The sequence below is a fragment of the Centroberyx gerrardi genome, chromosome 15 (assembly GCF_048128805.1).
Source record: "Centroberyx gerrardi isolate f3 chromosome 15, fCenGer3.hap1.cur.20231027, whole genome shotgun sequence".
In the NCBI taxonomy this organism is placed as follows: domain Eukaryota; kingdom Metazoa; phylum Chordata; class Actinopteri; order Beryciformes; family Berycidae; genus Centroberyx; species Centroberyx gerrardi.
In genome coordinates this window covers 27,112,593-27,134,827 of record NC_136011.1, presented here as the reverse complement: position 1 = coordinate 27,134,827, position 22,235 = coordinate 27,112,593, and the positions used below count along the sequence as shown (strand labels likewise).

Genomic DNA, 22,235 nt, shown 5'->3' with positions numbered 1-22,235 from the left:
CCTTATCTTCCCTATTATTCTCCTGCTATGCATTCTTGTTTTTTTTTTTATCCAGTGAACAAACTGGGAGCGTAACATTTTTCATATATTTTTCCTCATATTCTTTGAAACAGATTTCCCCCCCCTTATACTTTACTTTATTCTCCGGTTATGTATTCTTTTTTTTTTTTTTTTTTTTAAATCGAATCAACCAACTGGAAGCATAACATTTTTCTCTTTTACACACCTTATTTCCCCCATATATTCTTCTAAACAGATTTTTTTTCCCCCTTACATTATTCTCCTGTTATGTATTATTTTTTGTTTAATCCAATCAATAAACTAGGAGCATAACCTTATTTTCCCCATATATTCTTTTATGCATCTTTTTCCTTATACTTTACATGTATGATTCTCCTGCTATGCATTCTTTTATGAGTCCAATGAGCACAAACAAATACGGATGTTTTTCGGGCACAAATTGCGAAAGCTGCTCCAGTGGTGTCCGTGTGAGTCAATAAAAAAACCCTGACTGTCACAGAATTGTCGAGCAAATTAACTGTTTTTGTACTGTAATACCCACACATCGCAGGCGGTGAATCAACGGCTGCAACACCAGGTTTCCATATCAGTTTCAGACGACGATAATTCATCTTTCAGTTTCCTCCCTGCCTCGCTCTCCTCTCTCTCTCTCTCTCTCTCTGCCGCTGTGATACAGTACTTTGTAATGAGGTCTTCGGTTTCAGATGGCACAATACCAGAAAGCAACACACAGTGACAGAGCGATACTCTCTCTGAATGACATGGCAGAGCAAAAAAGGCAAAGTAAATTTGGTCCGGAGAAACACAAGTCTGAACGTTGTACATCAACCTGAAGCCTTTCATGTTATTTCATTTTTAGGTGGTAGCCTTGGAGAAAGTTCCCCATCCATCCTGCAGATATCTTTTTCTCAAAATATGTAGATAGACTGAATAAAACGGCAAGTATTTAAACTTGTCCAGCCGGGTCTCAGGAAATTTCGTGAAATGAGCACAACGTCTTAAAATGCAAATAACGTGCACGAAAAGTGAGGGGAATCTCATCGGGAAAGGATTACATAGAGAGAGAGACAAAACTAGAAAGTTTGACACTGAAATAAGTTTTCTGCTGGGAGGGAAGGTTTCATTTTCTTTTATTTTCTTATTTAACCATGACCAAAACCTTAATTGGCTTTAAGCAAAGTTGTTTTAGTTGCCTAAACTCAAAGCTATGTGATAACTTAGAGCTGTAGTCAGAATTTGCAACTGCACTCTGTCAATTGTATCTTATTTTGTCAATTGTATCTTATTTTTGTCAATTGTATCTTATTTTTATCACTTTTAATGACGTCAGACAACAAACCAGCGTGAGCTTATTGACTCTCCTGACACTGCAGGCTGCTTGGGATCAAACTGTTAATGCACAGAAACACTCACAATACTGTAAGATGCTTTGGATAAAACGCTGCGTCTGCCGCTATAGAATACTACTCACAAAAGCTAACGGGCTAATATATAGCTACGATGCTAACACGGCTGCAGTAGTTAGCATTAGCGTTAGCGTCTACTAACATAGTACCCGGATGTTAGCGCAGCGCACCGCCGCTCAGAATTGGCTGTTCAATCTCATGTTACGTTGATGGTTTTGGTTGAGAACACTAACAGCAATTAAAAGTGAATGTTTTACTACAAAAAAGTCATAGAGCTTTAACCGTTGGCTTTAAACGCCGTCTCCAATTGGCTGCTGTAATTCTTTCATGGTGGAGGAACGTAAAACTTGATTTGTGTCCAAAACACATAATCTGCTTTTCGGAGTTTGTGCTCATTTCACGAAGTGTTATGACACTGTGTTGTCCTGTCTGAGGTGGAGCAACAGGGCAGCAATGATGCAGTAAAATGAGGGATTTCTACAATGGCTACAATCTGTACATGGCCATAAAATCATTTCTATTCATTTGGTTTATTTAAATTCATGACAATGTCTTTACCATTTATGTGCACAATAACAAAGTTCAACAAATCTTTCATCATTGAAAAGACAGCCTGATATCTATTATGGAGGAACGGAGGAACTTTGAGTATGAACGTAATGCTGACAGAGAGCTTGTAGCTTAACACATTAAAACATGAAATGCCACAGATGAGGTTTGTGGAGATGTGGGTTTATGTAGTTTGCCTTTATCAGCCAGGGTCACACTTAATCTGTGATGCATTTGTGTTGCAACAAACTGTGTGCAAACAAAAAGCGAGGATCTGTTGGCTCAAACAGACTGCGATGAAACTGGTTGCATGTGGTTATTGATTGTATCACAACACAAACTTTAGTTGAATCTCTGAACGCCTGACAAAGTGTTCTCGCCTTGAAAACTTCACAGAGAGCTAGCAAAAATCATTTGTTTTAGTTAATGCATGCATTATCAATGTATAAACAGATTAAATCCAACATGACACTTACAATACATTGGCAATACATCTCTAATGGAATCCTGCAGCGGGAACGGAGTCTCTCATTTTAAATTTCAATGAACATCCATTGAAGAGTAACGTATTCAATGCATTAAGTGTGATCCCAGCCTTAGATTGAACCACACTGTACAGACCTGGGTCAAATTGTTTAAATTTATTTCTCTGCAATTGATTGATCTTGCCTATACTGTATCAGAAGCAATCAAATTTCCATTTTGCATTTCTAGACTGGCTGAAGCTCACATGATTTTGATTATAATCAACCCAAATATGCAAGGTACCGATCCAAACCAACATATGGCACAAAAATTTGTAACACTTCACTTAACGTAACATCCAAACCCAAAAACAATAGTCTTTAACAATTCTCTTTGGTCAGTATTCATACTGCATCATTGGAGTTTTAAAATACACCCTTTGAAGTTTGGGATTTGGGAATTACTCATGCTGAAAAAAAATATGCACTCATGGCACTGTAAGGCGCTTTGGACAAGGCTTTTCTTGCATAATAGCCATTTTTTTTCCATTGTCGTTCACCGTTCTAAGTTTCAAACACTCGACATTTTGAGTCAACGAGCGACGGATGGAGAAAAACGTCTGGGCAAAAATCCCTTTGAGAGAATCATCATCATCATTTCCTCTGATTTCCAAATCAGAGGAAATGCGTGTATTTTTGCATTCAAAGGGGAAGCATTGCATATTTTTTGCATACTTCTATTGACTCTTCATTTTTCTAAACAGTTTTAATTAAACATGAGCTAGGTTGGTTTATAGGCATACAAAATGGGTCAGCGGCGTCTGGTGGCTCCCTACATGACAGCGGTACCAATATGTTTTAATGAGCCTAAAGAGTTCAAAGATGAGAATAAATTTACTGGGTTTGGAGCCCGTAACACCACTGTCAGCCATATCGCTGCTGGCTAGCCGGCCAGTGTTCAGCTGTGTCTCACTCTGCAGCTATCAAAGCTTGGTTGTTGTCCAGAAAGCTTTCTGAGAGTGTTTAACGACCTGGCAGCCGTGAGGAGACTTGGCCGGGGTCGAATCATGAAGCTAATAAAAGGATAACATGACCTTGTCAACAGCCGAACGCCTGCCAGCCACATTCGGTCCAAGCCGGGCGCTACGGCTGATGCTAATGCTAATACCAGAGGCTGAAACAAAGTGGAACAGGGTGGAAGACAGTATTGATCAAATTATCATCAGAAATGCTTTGAAATTTAAAAAAAAGGGAAACTTTGTAATTGCATAAAGGGAACGGGTGAGAAGACGAGGCAGCTGGAACTGACATTTGATTTAATGACAATAGTTTCATCGTTATTTTTGTTCATCATCTTTGCTCTTTGAGTTTCACTCCAATGTTCCTGCCTCTGCTTATTAACAGCTCCAGTCCTTAAATCTTATTTTTCTTCAAACAAGTCTGCAGATAAGCCTGATCGCTCTGCTGTTGCTCCTACTTCTGCTGATTCATGTCCAAGCTATTCCTTTTAATGCTGAATATAATAGGAAGGAGCAAGGAGGCGGATACAACCTCTTAATGCAGAATTCATCTACATGTACTGTATTTGGCGATAAAAGTGATTCTGTAAAGATGGACTTTAATAGAAAAATAGGAAAAAAGCCTTGTGCCTTCGTTTCCATTTGTGACAGAAACACACAGAGGCTTTCTGTCACAGAGGAAGGGTTCAAATTTACAGACTGGTATCATTGGGTCTAAAACTGAATCAAACAGAGAGAGTAAAATCTGTCAGGGAGGTTCAGCTTACATATTAACCGATCAAACTATTTTGCAACAATTCCCCTTTAGAAGGGTGTAGAGTGAGGTTCCTATGGTTATTGAAAACTTGTAAAATGGAGAAAACATATTCAAAACATTATGGGAAAGTCACAGAAATTTGTTCTTACTCGTTTTTTCAACTGGTCAAATGTATTAAAACCTCATGCTTGGGTGCTTGGTGGATCTGCTGAAAGTACCTTTGAAGGAATAATAACCCAAATAACAATTTCCTGATTACATATTTCTCAAATGATAGCTGGAGCTAGCCAAAACAAGACCTGGGGGGCATTGAAATGCAAAAAAAAAAAAAAAGTAACATCTGAACATCTACACTGACAAATATTAGATGTGGAAATTTGTATTGTATGTCATGGAATAGTCTTGGATAAGTGAGGGAATTTGATGACTTTTGAGGTCATATCTGTGTCATTTAACCATCATTACTCAATTCATTTCTGTTGTTGGAAAGACACAGACATCCACCTTATCCACCGGACCCAACAAGTTTAACAACCCTCGGCCTGCAGAGTTGATCATCCAGGTAAAACTCACACCGAGCATCAAAGACACAGAACCTCACAAACTAAAATACAATAAAAATTTTAAAAAAAAAGGCGGAAAAAGGAATTTGAAAAAAAAAGGTAAACAGCAGAAAAAAGAAATTGTAAGAAACTGTACAAGGCACATTTGAATTTCCACAGGCATCATCTTCCAGATTACGTCATCGGATGACATCATTGGATGACGTCATCAGATGTCCCTGCACTGGAACGGAGTGCAAAATCCCGGCGCTAAGTTCCATCTTTGGTGGCATCGCTAGGGCTCAGAATTCGTACAGGAAAAACAGAGGTGCAAAAAAAAAAAAAAAAAAAAAAATATCCAAGTGTTGTAGAATTCCATTTAAGGAATAATCTTCATCAAATAGCAGTTATTCCCAAACTATGAAGATATGTACATAAATAAAAAGAAAAGAAAATCCAGTCACCTTTCCCGGTTTGATTCTGGGGAACGGGCAAGAACGAGGGTCAAAATTATCTCCCGAAAAGGAAAAAAGAAGATAGGTCCAAAATACTACGTCTGCTACGTCTGCTGGGTTTTCCAGAGGCTAGACCGGGGAGTGGCTGTTCGTATCGCCCTGCAAGTACAATATCCGTCCGATCACAACGAGCACGAGGCCCACGCAGAGCAGGAAGACCGGCTCCTGGTGGATGTGCGGCAGCGGGTTCGGAGGCACCGGGACCTGTCCGTGTCTGGCTGCCAGCCTCTGCAGGAGAGAGGAGAGGAGAGGAGGAGATGTTATAGTACTTATGGGAAACATGACGAACGTAATCTTCACGTAATCCCTGTCCACATCACGCAATCTGCTCAGTTCAGTTCATGCTCAGTTTTCTACACACCAAATGTTCCTTGTACTGGATGCTTTTGCCAATCTTCAACCCACAGAACACACACACACACACACACACACGTTTACATGTAATGTACAAACACAGGAAGCAGATCAGTATAGCTCCCAGCATCCTGCCACACCTCTCTTCTCTCTTTCCCTCTCCAGGTGTTAGCTCCTTGTGTGTGTGTGTGTGTGTGTGTGTGTGTGTGTGTGTGCATATTCTTCTCTTACAACACGGGTTTGGCTGAAAGGTTATTTTTCCTATTTCCTTACTGCATTTCTAACTTATTTTATGTTTGGGTATTTTGAGAAAATGTATTGGATTCACGTTGGATCGCGCGAGTTCTTGCGAGATTGACATCCTGACATGAGTGACACTCTCAGAAAACAAGTTTCAAGGATGCACCTAAAATGGAACAAATGCTTGTGGCTGGTATTGTACCGTATTAGGGTTTGAATATTGTATTCCTAGTCACCTGTACCTCTAAAGGAATAATTATGTACCCTAAGTGACAGAAATGTACATACTTCGATGCTTTGGTACTAGCCTGATATTCAGACTGAATTGGTCATTATGTTCCCACTCCATTATTCAGCCTGAGATTTCCTCGTTAACCGATCACTAGTGACTGACATATCCGGCCGCTCTGATGTCATTTTCAAGTTTCAAAATCAGCAAATCTATTCTGCCGAAACGCCAATGAAACACTGCGAACGGTTGAAACTTTTCGCCCCGCCCACAAAGGCGCTTGATTGGCTCGATTGTTTCTCCAAGCGAGAACAAGCCGTTGACGAGGGAAACACCAGACTCTCTGAATCCCTCGACATCCTTTATTTCTGACAGTGTATCAAGAGTGAGCAGGATAATCTCAGTTATACCGGTCAGTGTGTGATACTACCTAACTGTCTAGAGCAGTGATTCTCAACCTTTTTCATATCAAGGACCCTTAACTTAGTCCACATTAGAGCCACAGACCCCCATTTGATGAGGTTTTGTCTCTCGGATCCAAATCTGAGAATATTTTTATTGTTAGATATGATTTTGTCCAGAATCTCATGACTATCTGTATTGTAGGTCGAGAGATAACAGAGAAACTATGACAGTCATTCTTCTACATTCTGATTCTGTGGTAACTTGAGTTTAACAATTCACCAATTTGCTGGGGACCCCCTAGGAACCTCCTCAAAGACCCCCGGTGGTCCCCGGACCCCACGTTGAGAGCCACCGGTCTAGAGCAGCGGTGTCCAATCATGTGCCACGGAGGGCCGGGAGTCTGCAGGTTTTTCCTTCCAACCAAACACTACACCAGCTGATTTCATTGATCGGCACAGCTTCAAGCAGAGAGGGAGGAGCTGATCGGTGAAATCAGCTGCTGTAGTTTCAGTTAGGATTGTAAAAAATCTTCTAATCTTTCCTCCCTCTCTCCCCTGCGCTCCTCCCAGTTCAGTTCGGCGTTTCTATTTTGAACGCTGAGACACACTTGGCACGTCGTCGACTGAAACAGGTGTTCTGTTTTTCTTTTTTTTTTGTTTGTTTTTTCTTCTTCCTATCCCCGGCGCCTTGGCCTCGCTCCATCGCTCCAGCAGCAGCAGCTTCTCGCCGATAAGAGCTCCGGCCGGTCAACAGGAGCGCCGGGGCATTTCCCCCCGAGCCTGAGGAAACACTCCCGCAATAAACATGGTTCCTGTTCCTGAAGAAAATAGGGGGGTGTGTGTGTGTGGGTGTGTGTGGAGGGGGGGGAGGGGGATTGAGCAGTGAGGCGTTTGAACAAATGATTTAAAAGTACCTAATAACTCCACTTTCGCTGACAAACATTTACAAGAGCTGCAGGGGAAACCACACTCACATGCACACAATCTAAACGTGAAAACAGCCACTGTCAAGTAACGTTTAATCAGAGTAAGTTTATTATTTCTGCTCCGTCTTTCCGTTTGTTTGGCCATCTAAACCAGTGGTTCTCAACGTGGGGTTCGGGGAGCACCAGGGGTCCTTGAGGGGGTTCCATGGGGTCCCCAGCAAACTTGTGAATTGTTAAACTTCAGCATTATTTCATTTACAAGAAGTTAATACAATTAGAGAATGTAGAAGAATGACTGTTTTGATCATAGTTTCTCTGTTATCTCTCTACCTACAATACAGATAGTCATGGAGTTCTGGACAAAATCATCTAACAATAAAAATATTCTCAGATTTGAGTTCGAGAGACAAAATCTTCCTTGGTCCGTGGCTCTAATGTGGACTAAATTACGGGTCCTTGATATGAAAAAGGTTGAGAATCACTGATCTAAACATCTAAATACCTTAGCCCAATTGTATTCAGTTTCTCAAATGTGTGCATGAGTATTTACAAAGCGAACAGCATGGCGCAGTGCAGTGGAGTGGCGAGCGCTAGACCGATTATCAAATGAATCCATGTAAACCGATTTATTAGAGAAACTGCATTACTTTGAACCATGTAAAACTTGTAATAGTTGAAATATTGCTGTTGAAATATTGAAGTATTGGTGTGTATGTAATCGTGCTCACTGAGATTAACAAAGCATGCCAAAACATTTTTTTATGAAATGTTCTAACATTTTTCATCTGATATTGAGAGTCATGTCCTTCGCTGAGTAAACTAATCCAACTTTCAAATAAATCTATGTAATCTGTGTTTGTTGTGGGAAATCACGTTACTCTGAATCAAGTAAATGCTTCAATCAAACTATTTAAACTTTAATCTGATTATTCATGGTACTGTGTGCATGTTTAAGGCCGATTCACATCTAGAACAATAACTATAAAGATAACTATAACTATAAAGAGATTTAAATCGCTCTAAGGCAATAGAGTGTCTATGTTCCCGCTACAACGATAACTATAAAAACATCCAAAATGATAACTAAAACTATATTTTTGGTTCGATCTCGGAGCAATGTTTTGGGATGCAGCGATAAACAATAAAACATTTTCAACCAATCAAATTGAAGTTGTAAGAGAGAAAGGGGCGGAGCATTCGGTAGCTCACTGCAGGTTTATAGCTGTCTCTCTAGATGTGAATGGGCCTTTAGTCTAGTTTGGGCATTAAGCTGATGGTTTTATTCAGAGTGACTTGCAGTGCGTGACCAGGAAGGGATTCACTTTCTTCGTCACACATGGCTGCACTGCAAAAAAATGTCCATCTTAAGCCATTTAGTCTCATATTAAGCCTTCAAATCTTATTTTTGTTAAACCAAGAGAAACATTCTGCAGTGAGGAGAGTTTTCTAGAAATGAGTGTCAGTCTGTTGAAACCAGTCAGAATAGATCACTGCACTGCTGTCAAGAAAACGACTCTTGATTCTGCAGAATTTTAGTTAATTTGCATTGTAAACAAGTGAAATTATCAAACCCCATTGGAGATTTTTTCGCTTATTTTAAGAAAATTACGATTTCAGGACTCAATAATAGACTAAATGACTTGTTCAGATGGAGATTTTTTGCAGTGTGTTGATGGACACATGTTGCCCCAAACAGAATGCAAATCTAAATCTACAGAACCAGCTACTCATGATCAAACCTGTTCTCCATTACTGGTTTGATGAGCGAAATTTGCAAAAGCATGAATGCCAAACGCTCCAAACGTTCGCTCCGACTGGTTTTATTTGCAGTATGAAAAATAATAACTGAAAGTTGATCTATGACGAAGCTACAGTTTTTTACGGGTGCTGTTTTACCAGCACCTCAGGGAGAAGGCGGGTGAACATCTGGCTGGGCAAAGTGAATGACTAATGCTTAGGTGCCGTTGAGCAAGGCACTTTGCATACTTTCCCTATTAAACGCCATTGAAATCCAGGCTTGCAAGGAAAAATACTAGTATTGGGGAAGCAGGCTGGGGAAAAGCCTGTCTTTGGTGGAGTTTAAATTATGTTTAAATTAAAAAACATTCAGTAAACAGCAAAAAGAAGAAGAAGAAGAAGAAAACTATGGTTGTACTGAGCAGCTCTCAGGTGTGAATGCATGAAACTGTGTGAACGTGAAGCAAAGCGGCGCTGAAAAAGAGCAACATCCGCGTCCATCATTACCCAGATAAATAAAGGTTAAAAAAAGAGACCAAGAGCGGGAATCACTGTTTTCCACCGGCGGATAGGTATCTTGTTTTGGAACGCAGCCCTGCAGACTCCGCCAGGCCGGATGGACCGTACAATACCGTCCAGACGCAGACTGGCACAGAGTACGGCTTCTGCCCTCGGGCCCAGACTGTGCTCTGAAAAACAGGATCTTTAGGGACGAGAGCGAGAGGGATATCAAAGCTGTGCGGTTTTATTCGATAAACGAGCCAAAAACCACAGAAACCCCGAACGCCCGAGGAGGAAACAGGTGAGGGGAAGACCGTTTAACTCTTTGGTGAATCATAATTTAGGATGGATATCACCAAAAACTAAACTAAACTACAGTCGTACTGAAATCCAACACTGCAGCCCAGTCTGACAGTGAACTAGACAACCAGCGGTACTAAAATGTTTTCTTTGCACACCTGCTAGTTACTATAATAATTTGGTCCAGTAAGTGTCTAACCTGATTGATTATGATTGACTTTATGTTTGTCAATCAATGGGAAACATAACTGAACCAACACTTCTGCTTCTTATTTTGACCAATTCAAGCAGAGAGGTTGATTACCTAAGTATTTGGGCAAATAGCTAAAGTTGGTCTATTTTGCAGAAGTGTCACTGTTTTAACAAGGTTTGAAAACCTGGTGAGCCAAAAAAGAGCTACACTGAAAAGCTGATGATTCAGCTACAAAAAAGACTAACTTAAAGGAAAAATCCATCCTGAAACACTGTTAAAAAAAAACCTAGCTATTCGTGATGTACCTGACATTTCTGAGTCCATTTTGTCGTTTGGTGTATTTTTCTTATTCCAGTGGATAACTGGCCAAATGTAAACGACGTGATGTCATGTTGAAATATTTCCAGTGCAGCTACGATGGAGTTTGATATGAGAAAATGTTTCAGGATGTAAAACATCAGCGGTAAACGTCAGGTTTTGGTGTCAGTCCCTCAGAATCAAAGAGCGAGGGCTTCTTTCTAGAGCCGCCATTTTTGCACCAAGAGACGTTCAACAATCACACAGGAGAGAAATCCATCGTAGAAGAGGAGAGAGACCAGTTTCTCCACCCACAGGAGCAGGAAAGAGACCAGAATGCAATGCAGCAGAGAGACAGGTTTTGAGTAAAGGGCACGGTCTCGAACATAGACACACCCCAATGTTCACAAACTAGTTGGCTAGCTAGCTATATTTATGGTAATTCACCCATTACCATATCTCGCATATCTATCAGTCATGAGCATGTTTTTGTTTGGATCACCCGGGGCTTCAGACCCACCAGCAAGGAGACAACAGAGGAGGAAGTAGCTGAAAGTGCAGCGGTTACTTGAAGTCGGAGTCTCTGTCGAAGCTAAAACTGATCCTGGACTTCTTCTCTTGATGTCAGCGAATCGAAGAGCAACTTTCCAAACACAGTCAGTCATTTTCTGGATCCGGTTTCATCTCCGCATGCAGAAGTCCTGCCGCTATCATCAATCCACACTCCTGTGGGTGTAAAAGCTCAGACAAACACTGTCTGAAGCCACTAATTCAGTTTCCTCTTTCATTTGCCAGCACACAACTCGCTCCCATGGGTGTCTTTTGATGACATCACAGATTAGAGCCTTGGCTTTTCCTCCGGCTGGCTTTGGATAGAAAGTCGGATTTGACAGTGAATGTTAGAGCAACTTTTGTGAACAAAGTTGGTGGATTTATGATTTTTCTCTGTGATTTTCTGATGTTGCAAGACGTGCTGCTCATATGGGTGTGAAAGCTCAAACAGACATTTTCTGGCTCCATTAGCTTCCGCTTCATAATTATAACAATCTGCTTACAAAATATGGCAAACCCTATTTTGTAACTTTAAGATAAGTATTATACAAAGTTAATTATTATTTTGTAGTAGCAGTGACATTGACATTATTGTCATTATAGTTAATTTACCTGCAGCAGAGTATCTGTTAATGATATGGCTGTCATGATCTGGCTCTTGTGTTCTGCCCGCCCACCTAATCCTCTTCCTTTTCTCCCTCTGCCTCAGCAGGTCCATGCAGAGGGGCGGGCCCGATCTCCACGGGAGCGAGGCTCACAGGCACACCTGTTTCTCATCCTGTCATCAGCCCGGCTACTTAAGCCTACTCCTAGTTTCCCCCAGTGCCAGTTGATTCCCGCTCATGCTCAAGTCTCCTGCCGCCTCGCTCTCGTGGAGACCTCCCGTCATAGTGTATTCACTGCGTATCTCTTGTTGAAACTGTAGTTCCAGTTTTCTAGAGTTTTCTCCCTCCGGGGCACTCTCAGTTATTTTTTGCCTGCTCGTGGTCTCATTTTTTCCCGCAAGGAGTTTCTCTGTTATCTTTGGAAATAAAACCGTTTTTTGTTCGATTCTGCATCTGGGTCCTGTCTCCTCGTGAACACACCCCTAACAGAATCAACTGGCCAAGATGGACCCAGCAGAATCTGAGAGTTTTAAGCGGGCGCTCTCCAGCCAGGCAGCAGTGGTGAATCAGCACGAGTCTTCCCTGCTTCAGGTGATGGAACACCTGCAGCAGCTCACCGCCAGCGTGTCTCAACTGGGCGGCCAACTGGAGGCCATCAAAGACCAAGTGATTCCACCTTCCGGCTCTTCCCCTCAACTCCAAGCACCTGACCAGGCCGCCAGTCCAGCGCAGCAAACCAGAGAGCCCTACATCCCTATACCGGCCAGGTACTCCGGTGATTTAGGGACATGTGCTCAGTTTCTCCATCAGTGTTCACTAGTGTTTAGCCAACAGCCCAATACATATGCTTCTCAGTCAGCTAAAATCTCATTTGTCATGAGTCTTCTCACAGGACAGGCAGCCGCCTGGTCCTTAGCTATCTCCGGTCAGCAATCAGACCTCCTCACTGACTACAAACTATTCTCAGATGAGATGAAGCGGGTTTTCGACCACCCAGTCAAGGGTAGACAGGCAGTGGGTCAATTGCTGGATCTTCAGCAGGGTAACCAGCCAGTGTCACAGTTTGCTGTAAGTTTCCGCATTCTAGCCGCGGAGAGCAGGTGGGGGGACGCAGCTCTTCAGGCTGTTTTTTGTAAAGGGCTCTCCAGTGAAATTAAAGATGAGCTGGCAGTGCGTGAAGAATGCTCCTCACTTAACCAACTCATAGATTTAGCCATCAGACTAGATAACAGACTGAGGGAGAGGAATAGGGAAAGGCTGGAAACCAGGAGAAGACGACCTGCAGCCGGTTCCTCGCCTCCCGTCCAGGACCCCGCACCACCCACTCAAGGCTCCACCCTCCTCGCCCACGAGTCCCGCCAACCCCCAGCGGAGGAACCCATGCAGCTCGGACGGGCGCGCCTGACCCCAGCAGAACGACAGAGACGGATGACAGGGAGACTCTGCCTCTACTGCGGCCAAGAGGGACATTACGTCAGCCGCTGCCCGGAGGCGCCAAAAGGCCAGGCTCACCGGGGAACAGGAGGTTCCTGGTGAGCCGAATCTCGTCAGCCTCCGCTTCACGCCTCCGGGTAGCAGGTACGATTCACGCCACACAACACTCCCTCTCGGTCGAGGTCTTGGTCGACTCGGGGGCAGATGACAATTTCATTGACGTTGGTTTCGTTAAAGCCCATGGCCTACCTGTGTATAAGCTAACCTCACCCAAGGAGATCCACTCCATAGATGGTAAATTGTTGGAAATTGTTACTCACAAGACTGAGCCCCTTAGGCTACTTCTCTCCAGCAATCATCACGAGCATATAGAATTGTTTGTCATCACCTCTCCCCTTAACAACGTCATCTTGGGCATTCCCTGGCTCAAGCTGCATAACCCCCACATTGACTGGGTCACGGGCACCATCCGCAAGTGGAGCCTGCACTGCCATGCTCACTGCCTGCAATCTGCAGTCCCGGCCCGGATCTCCAGCTCCTGCCAGCAACCCGAGGTAATTGACCTGACTAATGTTCCCTCCGAGTATCATGACTTAAAGGAGGTGTTCAGTAAGACTTCTGCCAGCACCCTTCCCCCGCATAGACCTTACGACTGCGCAATCGAGTTGCTCCCCGGGTCACCCCTCCCTACCAAACGGTTGTATAACCTCTCCAAGCCTGAAAGGGAAGCTATGGAGAGTTATATCACTGACTCGGTAGCGGCGGGGCTGATCCGGCCCTCTTCCTCACCTGTAGGGGCGGGTTTTTTCTTCGTTGAGAAAAAGGACAAAACGCTCCGCCCCTGTATTGATTACACAGGACTTAACGACATCACAGTCAAGAACAAGTACCCTCTTCCACTCATAGACTCTGCGTTCAGCCCCCTACACGACGCCTGCGTTTTCTCAAAATTAGATTTGAGAAACGCCTACCATCTCGTCAGGATCCGTGAGGGGGATGAATGGAAGACTGCGTTTAACACGCACCTGGGACACTTTGAGTATCGGGTGATGCCTTTTGGACTGACTAATGCTCCTGCAGTTTTTCAATGTTTGGTAAATGATGTGTTACGAGACTTACTAAACAAGGTTGTCTTCGTTTACCTCGATGACATTTTGATTTTCTCCCGGTCCCAAGAGGAACATGTTAGTCACGTCCGGGATGTCTTACAAAGACTCCTAGAAAACAAGCTCTATGTCAAGGCTGAGAAATGTGAGTTTCATGTGTCTTCTGTCAGTTTCTTAGGATACGTGGTGGAGAAGGGGCAGCTGCGGGCCGACCCCTCAAAGGTGGAGGCAGTCCGGGAGTGGCCTGTTCCCACCACTCGCAAGCAACTACAACGCTTCCTAGGGTTTGCTAATTTTTACAGACGGTTCATAAGAAACTATAGCCGGATAGCGGCCCCTCTCTCTTTCCTCACCTCGAGTAAAGTAAACTTTGCCTGGTCACCTACTGCTGATGCTGCTTTTGGCACACTGAAAGACATGTTTATCAATGCGCCTGTCCTTACTCACCCAGATCCTGAGCAGCAGTTTGTGGTCGAGGTTGATGCCTCGGATTCAGGGGTCGGGGCCGTCCTCTCCCAGCGCCAGCCTGCTGACGGCAAGCTCCACCCCTGCGCTTTCTTCTCTCGTCGCCTCAGTCCTGCGGAGCGCAACTACGACGTGGGAAACCGAGAGCTATTGGCAGTGGTTCTGGCTCTTCAGGAGTGGCGGCACTGGTTGGAGGGGTCGGCGCAGCCATTCATCGTGTGGACAGACCACAAGAACCTGTCATACCTGCGCACGGCGCGGCGCCTCAACTCCCGTCAGGCCCGTTGGGCTCTCTTCCTGGGCCGGTTCTCCTACACCCTCACCTATCGCCCCGGTTCGAGGAACGTCAAGCCAGATGCACTCTCCCGACAGTTTTCCGAGGAAGAGAGAGAGCCCAGCAGTGAGACCATCCTTCCTCCCGCCTGTGTGGTGGGGGGGCTCCGGTGGCGGGTCGAGAAGGAGGTCCAGGAAGCCCTCCAGGGACAAACTGTGCCGGACGGGTGCCCTCCCGGACGGCTTTTCGTTCCCATGGTCACGAGATCTTCAGTGCTCTCTTGGGGACACGCCTCCCGGATAGCTTGCCACCCGGGAGTCCATCGCACCCTCACATTGGTTCAGCAGCGTTTTTGGTGGCCGTCCATGGCTGCTGATGTTCGAGCCTTCATTGCCGCCTGCACGGTGTGTGCTCGCAACAAGGCCTCACACCGTCCCCCGGCGGGTCTCCTCCAGCCCCTACCCATTCCTCCACGCCCTTGGTCTCACATAGCAGTGGATTTTGTTACGGGCCTACCTCCCTCAGAAGGAAACGACACCATTTTGACTATTGTGGATCGGTTCTCCAAGGCGGTTCATTTTGTTCCCCTTCCCAAGCTCCCCTCCGCCTTGGAGACCGCTAATCTGCTAGTTCAGCATGTGTTCAGGCTCCATGGTATCCCCCAGGACATCGTATCGGACCGAGGTCCACAATTCACCTCCCAGGTATGGAAGGCTTTCTGTCGGGCTCTGGGGGCCGCCACCAGTCTCACCTCCGGCTACCATCCCCAATCTAACGGGCAAACGGAACGGGCCAATCAGGACCTGGAGACTGCTCTCCGCTGCGTCGCCTCCCGGCTCCCCTCCTCCTGGGCGACACACCTTCCCTGGGTGGAGTATGCGCACAACTCCTTGATCAGCTCGGCCACGGGTATGTCCCCGTTCATGATCAACACGGGGTTCCAACCCCCTCTATTCCCCAGCCAGGAGTCCGATGCGGCGGTGCCCTCGGTTCGGGCCCAGTTCCGCCGGGTCAGACAGGTGTGGCGTGAGACCAGGGCAGCGTTGGGTAGGACCGCTGAACGGAATCGGCGGTTGGCGGACCGCCACCGGATCCCTGCTCCCAACTACAAGGTGGGTCAAGAGGTATGGCTGTCATCACGAGATCTTCCTCTCCAGACCGAGTCCAGGAAAATGGCCCCCAGGTACGTCGGTCCCTACACGGTGGAGAAAGTGATCAACCCTAGTGCCGTCCGGCTCCGCCTCCCTGCCTCACTGAACGTCCACCCGGTGTTCCACGTCTCCCTCCTGAAACCTGTCTCGGTCAGCCCTCTCCAACCACCAGTGCCACCGCCTCCTCCCCCCCGTCTCATCGAGGGTCACCCAGCATACACTGTCACCCGCATTCTGGACGTCCGCAGGCGGGGCCGAGGATATCAGTACCTGGTGGATTGGGAGGGGTACGGTCCCGAGGAGCGCTCCTGGATCTCGCGCTCCCTCATCCTCGACCCACAACTGCTGCGAGAGTTCTACACTAGGTACCCGGGTAAGCCAGGTAGGACGCCTGGAGGCGTCCATTAGGGGGGGGTACTGTCATGATCTGGCTCTTGTGTTCTGCCCGCCCACCTAATCCTCTTCCTTTTCTCCCTCTGCCTCAGCAGGTCCATGCAGAGGGGCGGGCCCGATCTCCACGGGAGCGAGGCTCACAGGCACACCTGTTTCTCATCCTGTCATCAGCCCGGCTACTTAAGCCTACTCCTAGTTTCCCCCAGTGCCAGTTGATTCCCGCTCATGCTCAAGTCTCCTGCCGCCTCGCTCTCGTGGAGACCTCCCGTCATAGTGTATTCACTGCGTATCTCTTGTTGAAACTGTAGTTCCAGTTTTCTAGAGTTTTTTCCCTCCGGGGCACTCTCAGTTATTTTTTGCCTGCTCGTGGTCTCATTTTTTCCCGCAAGGAGTTTCTCTGTTATCTTTGGAAATAAAACCGTTTTTTGTTCGATTCTGCATCTGGGTCCTGTCTCCTCGTGAACACACCCCTAACAATGGCAGAGTAGAGCTTTTTCTCTCCTCCTCGCAGCGTTGGAAGACAAACTCGAGCGCTGTGGTTTGAGCTGGCAGCGTTTCCTCGCTCGCTCCTCACCTCATGAACCGCGGTAATGGTTTGATTGACAGACGGTGTGCAGTCTGCGGAGTGAGGCGAAGGACCGGCTTGGCAGATTTATAAGAGCCGAGAGACAAAGCGACGCGCTGAAGCCTCCTTTCATTAGAACAACTTCAACTTGTTTATCTATCCGGTAATCTTTTTTTAAGTAAGGGTTTTGGGTTTCGCGGAGCGTGCGTGCTCTTCGTCAGCCTGCCGCCCTGCTTCACAGTCACACCTGAAGCTGCCCAGTATAACCACAGTGTTACTGGTGGCACTGGGAGCTGCCCGGGAAGAGAGTTTCTCAGCTGGTCTGAGGGTTTAAACCAGTCAAAGCCCTGTTTCAATTCTGACCTGCTGGACTGTGACTTTGCCTGAATAGACTGAATTTGAACGGAGGTTAGAGGGAGAAAGTACAGTAAGTATGGCAGACAGCTAGACGGGTAAATGTGTAAAATTCAAATGGGGAAAACCCTCTTAGCGCTACATCCACTTTACCTCATTAAAATATATTATTATCATCTACAACATCTCTGTCTGTCTGACTGACTGACTGTCTGTCTCTCAGCCTTCCTACTGTCTAAATAAAGAAAAAATACAAAGGGAAGTATACTGCCCACTCAGTTATGACAGTGAGTGCATGACAGGCCTCTGAGGGTGTGCTGCAGGATGCGTACAGCAGTCATATGGCCGGATGAAAACCTCATCAGTTTTTCGGGAATTACGAAAGACTGTCTCATTTTCAGATTCACTGCCATTCATTTTGCAAATGTCACAGTGGGGTTTCGAATGGATTAGGTGAAGCATCACCCCGCACCAAAAAAAAAAGACTGTAAATTTCAATGCTAACAGCCCATTGTAGTAGAAGGATTTTTTTAGTAGCTAGGTTCCCAGTTCACAAACCCCAGACAAAGAAAATGTATGCAGGAAAAGATTCAAAAGTGTTCTGGGAATATAAATAATTAACTAAGATTCAAAATGTCAAAGTTTCCCTTTAAACAATGGGACTAGTCTATTATTTGGGTGATTGCTCAGATTTTCACCATCTGGATGCGAGGTTTGATTTGCGCTCCAATCAAAAGCAGATGTGTTGATCTAACCAGCAGCAGGCGGAGAGCTGACATGGAGCCAGACACAGTTTCACCACACACTCCAGATTTTAACCTGATACCTCTGGATTAAGGACCAGGAAATGACAGCTGGGGCTGATGAAGACACACACACACACACACACACGCACACGCACACACACACACACACACACACTGATGATCCTCTAAGAGTTTCCTTATTTGAACTCTTCCCTCAAATGACCCTTCACTCAGCTGATGACAGGAAAACTGCTGCCACAATTCATTTTGCTGGTATCATGGCAACTCCCAGGCCTCTAACAACAGTTAACTATGCTACACACACACACACACACACACACACCACCATGTGTACACACACACACACACACACACACACACACCACCATGTGTACACACACACACACACACACACACACACACCACCATGTGTACACACACACACACACACACACACACCACCATGTGTACACACACACACACACACACACACACACACACACACACACACACCACCATGTGTACACACACACACACACATGCGAGAAAAACAAACAGTGAAAACTTTAAAGGGACAGCCAAGCAGTCAGTCAGCCAACCAACAACCAGTCAGTCAGTCAGCCAACCAACAACCAACCAAGCAGTCAGTCAGTCAACCAACCAGTCAGTCAACCAACCAACCAACCAGTCAGTCAACCAACCAGTCAGTCAGTCAGCCAACCAACAACCAACAACCAGTCAGTCAGCCAACCAACAACCAAGCAATCAGTCAGTCAGTCAACCAACAACCAAGCAATCAGTCAGTCAGTTAGTCAGTCAACCAACCAGTCAGTCAACCAACCAGTCAGTCAACCAACCAACCAACCAGTCAGTCAACCAACCAGTCAGTCAACCAACCAATCAACCAGTCAGTCAACCAACCAACCAACCAGTCAGTCAACCAACCAATCAACCAGTCAGTCAACCAACCAACCAACCAGTCAGTCAACCAACCAGTCAGTCAACCAACCAACCAGTCAGTCAGTCAACCAACCAGTCAGTCAACCAACCAATCAACCAGTCAGTCAACCAACCAACCAACCAGTCAGTCAACCAACCAACCAGTCAGTCAGTCAACCAACCAGTCAGTCAACCAACCAACCAACCAGTCAGTCAGTCAACCAACCAGTCAGTCAACCAACCAACCAACCAGTCAGTCAACCAACCAGTCAGTCAACCAACCAACCAACCAGTCAGTCAGTCAACCAACCAGTCAGTCAACCAACCAACCAACCAGTCAGTCAACCAACCAACCAACCAGTCAGTCAACCAACCAGTCAGTCAACCAACCAGTCAGTCAACCAACCAACCAACCAGTCAGTCAACCAACCAACCAACCAGTCAGTCAGTCAACCAACCAGTCAGTCAACCAACCAACCAACCAGTCAACCAACCAACCAGTCAGTCAACCAACCAGTCAGTCAACCAACCAACCAGTCAACCAGCCAGCCAACCAACAACCAAGCAGGCAGTCAGTCAGTCAGTCAGTCAGTCAGCCAGTTGCCTGTGTGTGTGTGTGTGTGTGTGTGTGTGGGGGGGGGGGTTCTTGTTTCTTTCCTTACAAAATGCCTAAAAAAGTGCACTGTATCTTATTGTTATTTTGGTATAATGTTTATGCTGGTCTTTTGCAATAAAAATAACCCTAACCCTAACCCTAACCCTAATTGCCAAAAAAAAAAAAAAAAGTCAGTCAGCCAGCCAACCAGACAGCTACTAACCAACCACTCAATCAAAGGGATTAAAGGCTGGTTTTTCAGCAGCATTCAGTTTGATTGGTCGGTATTCATCTGTGGTCTTTACAGTCTGGGAATTGTGACATAAATATAAAAATTTACAGCTCGCCTCAACTAATAAAAATTTCGCAGTGAATTTGATTCACAAAACTTCCCCGTCTGAAATTCATGTCAGACGGGGAAGTCGAACATCCCGTCCGTCTGTTTCTTGCTCATCTTCCTCTCCTGTCTTGTCGCCGTGGAAACAGTGAGGCAGTCAGCTCTACACAGCTCATGTGATTTCTTTTGGCCGCCGCAACTTACTATGCTGCCTCTTAAAATAGCCCTCTAAACAAGTGCTCACTCACTCTCAGGCACACACACACACACACACACACACCACTTATTATATTCTTTCTCTATCCTTCTCACTCACCATTTCTCCAGTTACTTATTATATCTTATTCATGGGATTTGTTGTGGTCACAGCCTGAATAAAAACACAGAAAAAACATGAAATACAACAATACATAGTGTCACTTACATCCCTCCCCTCTGTATATCTGTCCTGTACCTGCACACACACACAATACACATTACACACATTTACCTTCAACTCCAACCACCAGGGTTCAACTCCCGTTTTCTTATTTAGCCATGACCAAAACCTTAACTCTTACCTTAACCAAAGCTGTCTTAGTTAACTAAACTTGACCGTCGGCTGACCTCATCATGTGACGAACAGGTGAAAAACGGCGTGTCCGATTCCTGCTATTTTCACATAATCCAATTTGCGGTGAAGGGACATACTGTTCACATTGAAATGAGACTTTGTGCTCATTTCACAAAGTTTTCTGAGACTGTGTTGCATGAGTGCGGTAAACTCATGTGATCTGATCGCTCATCCATGCGTGGTCATTTTTGATTATTCCCGTCTTCTCCTCCCTGCAGTGACTGTCTCCAGCTGTTCAGGCCCACGAAACCTCTCTGGATTCTATATATAGCAACCGACGGGGTGTGATTTTGGGTGTGATGCAACGCACTTTCAAATTCAGTTAGGATTTGAAGCCTGGCTGAATTTCCTCCGGCCTGATCCCGTGAAACAGAAAATGTGTTGTAACATTTTAAAAGTAAAGAAAGTGAGATTTGAGCCGGCGGTGTGAATGCGGCCGGTGTGACACCACAGAGTCTAATCTGAGAGTCAGACAGACGTCAGACGACCGGCTTCACAACAAGCTGCTGGCCAGACAGCTGCTCTGCATTACTGCTCAGGACCAGGCTGTCTGTCTGTCTGTCTGTCTGTCTGTCTGTCTGTCTGTCTGTTTATCTGTCTGTTTATCTGTCTGTTTATCTGTCTGTCTGTTTATCTGTCTATCTGTCTGTCTGTCTGTCTGTCTGACTGTCTGTCTGTCTGTCTATTTATCTGTCTGTCTGTCTGTCTGTCTGTCTGTCTGACTGTCTGTTTATCTGTCTGTCTGTCTGACTGTCTGTCTGTCTGTCTGTCTGTCTGTCTGTCTGTCTGTCTGTCTGTCTGTTTATCTGTCTGTCTGTCTGTCTGTCTGTTTATCTGTCTGTCTGTCTGACTGTCTGTCTGTCTGTCTGTCTGTCTGTCTGTCTGTCTGTCTGTCTGTCTGTTTATCTGTCTGTCTGTCTGACTGTCTGTCTGTCTGTCTGTCTGTTTATCTGTCTGTCTGTCTGTCTGTCTGTTTATCTGTCTGTCTGTTTATCTGTCTGTCTGTCTGTCTGTCTGTTCATCTGTCTGTCTGTTCATCTGTCTGTCTGTCTGTCTGTCTGTCTGTCTGTCTGTCTGTTTATCTGTCTGTCTGTCTGTCTGTCTGTCTGTCTGTTTATCTGTCTGTCTGTCTGTCTCTCTGTCTGTCTGCCTGTCTGTCTGTCTGTCTGTCTGTTTGTTTATCTGTCTGTCTGTCTGTCTCTCTGTCTGTCTGCCTGTCTGTCTGTCTGTCTGTCTGTTTGTTTATCTGTCTGTCTGTCTGTCTCTCTGTCTGCCTGCCTGTCTGTCTGTCTGCCTGCCTGCCTGTCTGCCTGTCTGTCTGTCTCAGTTAAGTTATTCTACCTGGTGAGCGACCAGCGTTTTAAGATAAGATGAAACTTGCATGCTTCCCCTCTGTAACGGGGAAACAGAGCCTCAGCAGCAGCAGTAACAGTAACAGGATACAGCAGGAAGAACAGAATAGGAACATACAAACAGAATTTAAACAATTGGGATTATACTGTATAAACATGTGCAGCTGACGATTTCAACACATGCTGAACAGACTGAGTGGGAAGTACAGAGTATGGACTCGTCTGTCAGCTGCTCTCTGGTGTGTCACCGGGGCGATCAAGTGGTCTCCTCCCATCACAGATGTTCAACAGGGATTCCCA

At 45.5% G+C, this 22,235-nt stretch overlaps 1 protein-coding gene across 1 annotated transcript in view; it reads right to left on the bottom strand.

Annotated features, from left to right (window-relative positions):
• Positions 1 to 1,720: 1,720 nt before the first annotated feature.
• Positions 1,721 to 22,235, bottom strand: part of bcl2l11 (BCL2 like 11) — a 39,799-nt gene continuing 19,284 nt past the window's right edge. The window contains exon 4 of the mRNA XM_071898630.2: positions 1,721 to 5,501. Coding sequence (XP_071754731.2) covers positions 5,343 to 5,501 — 159 coding nt within the window. The 3' untranslated portion in view covers positions 1,721 to 5,342. The remainder of the gene's footprint in view (positions 5,502 to 22,235) is intronic.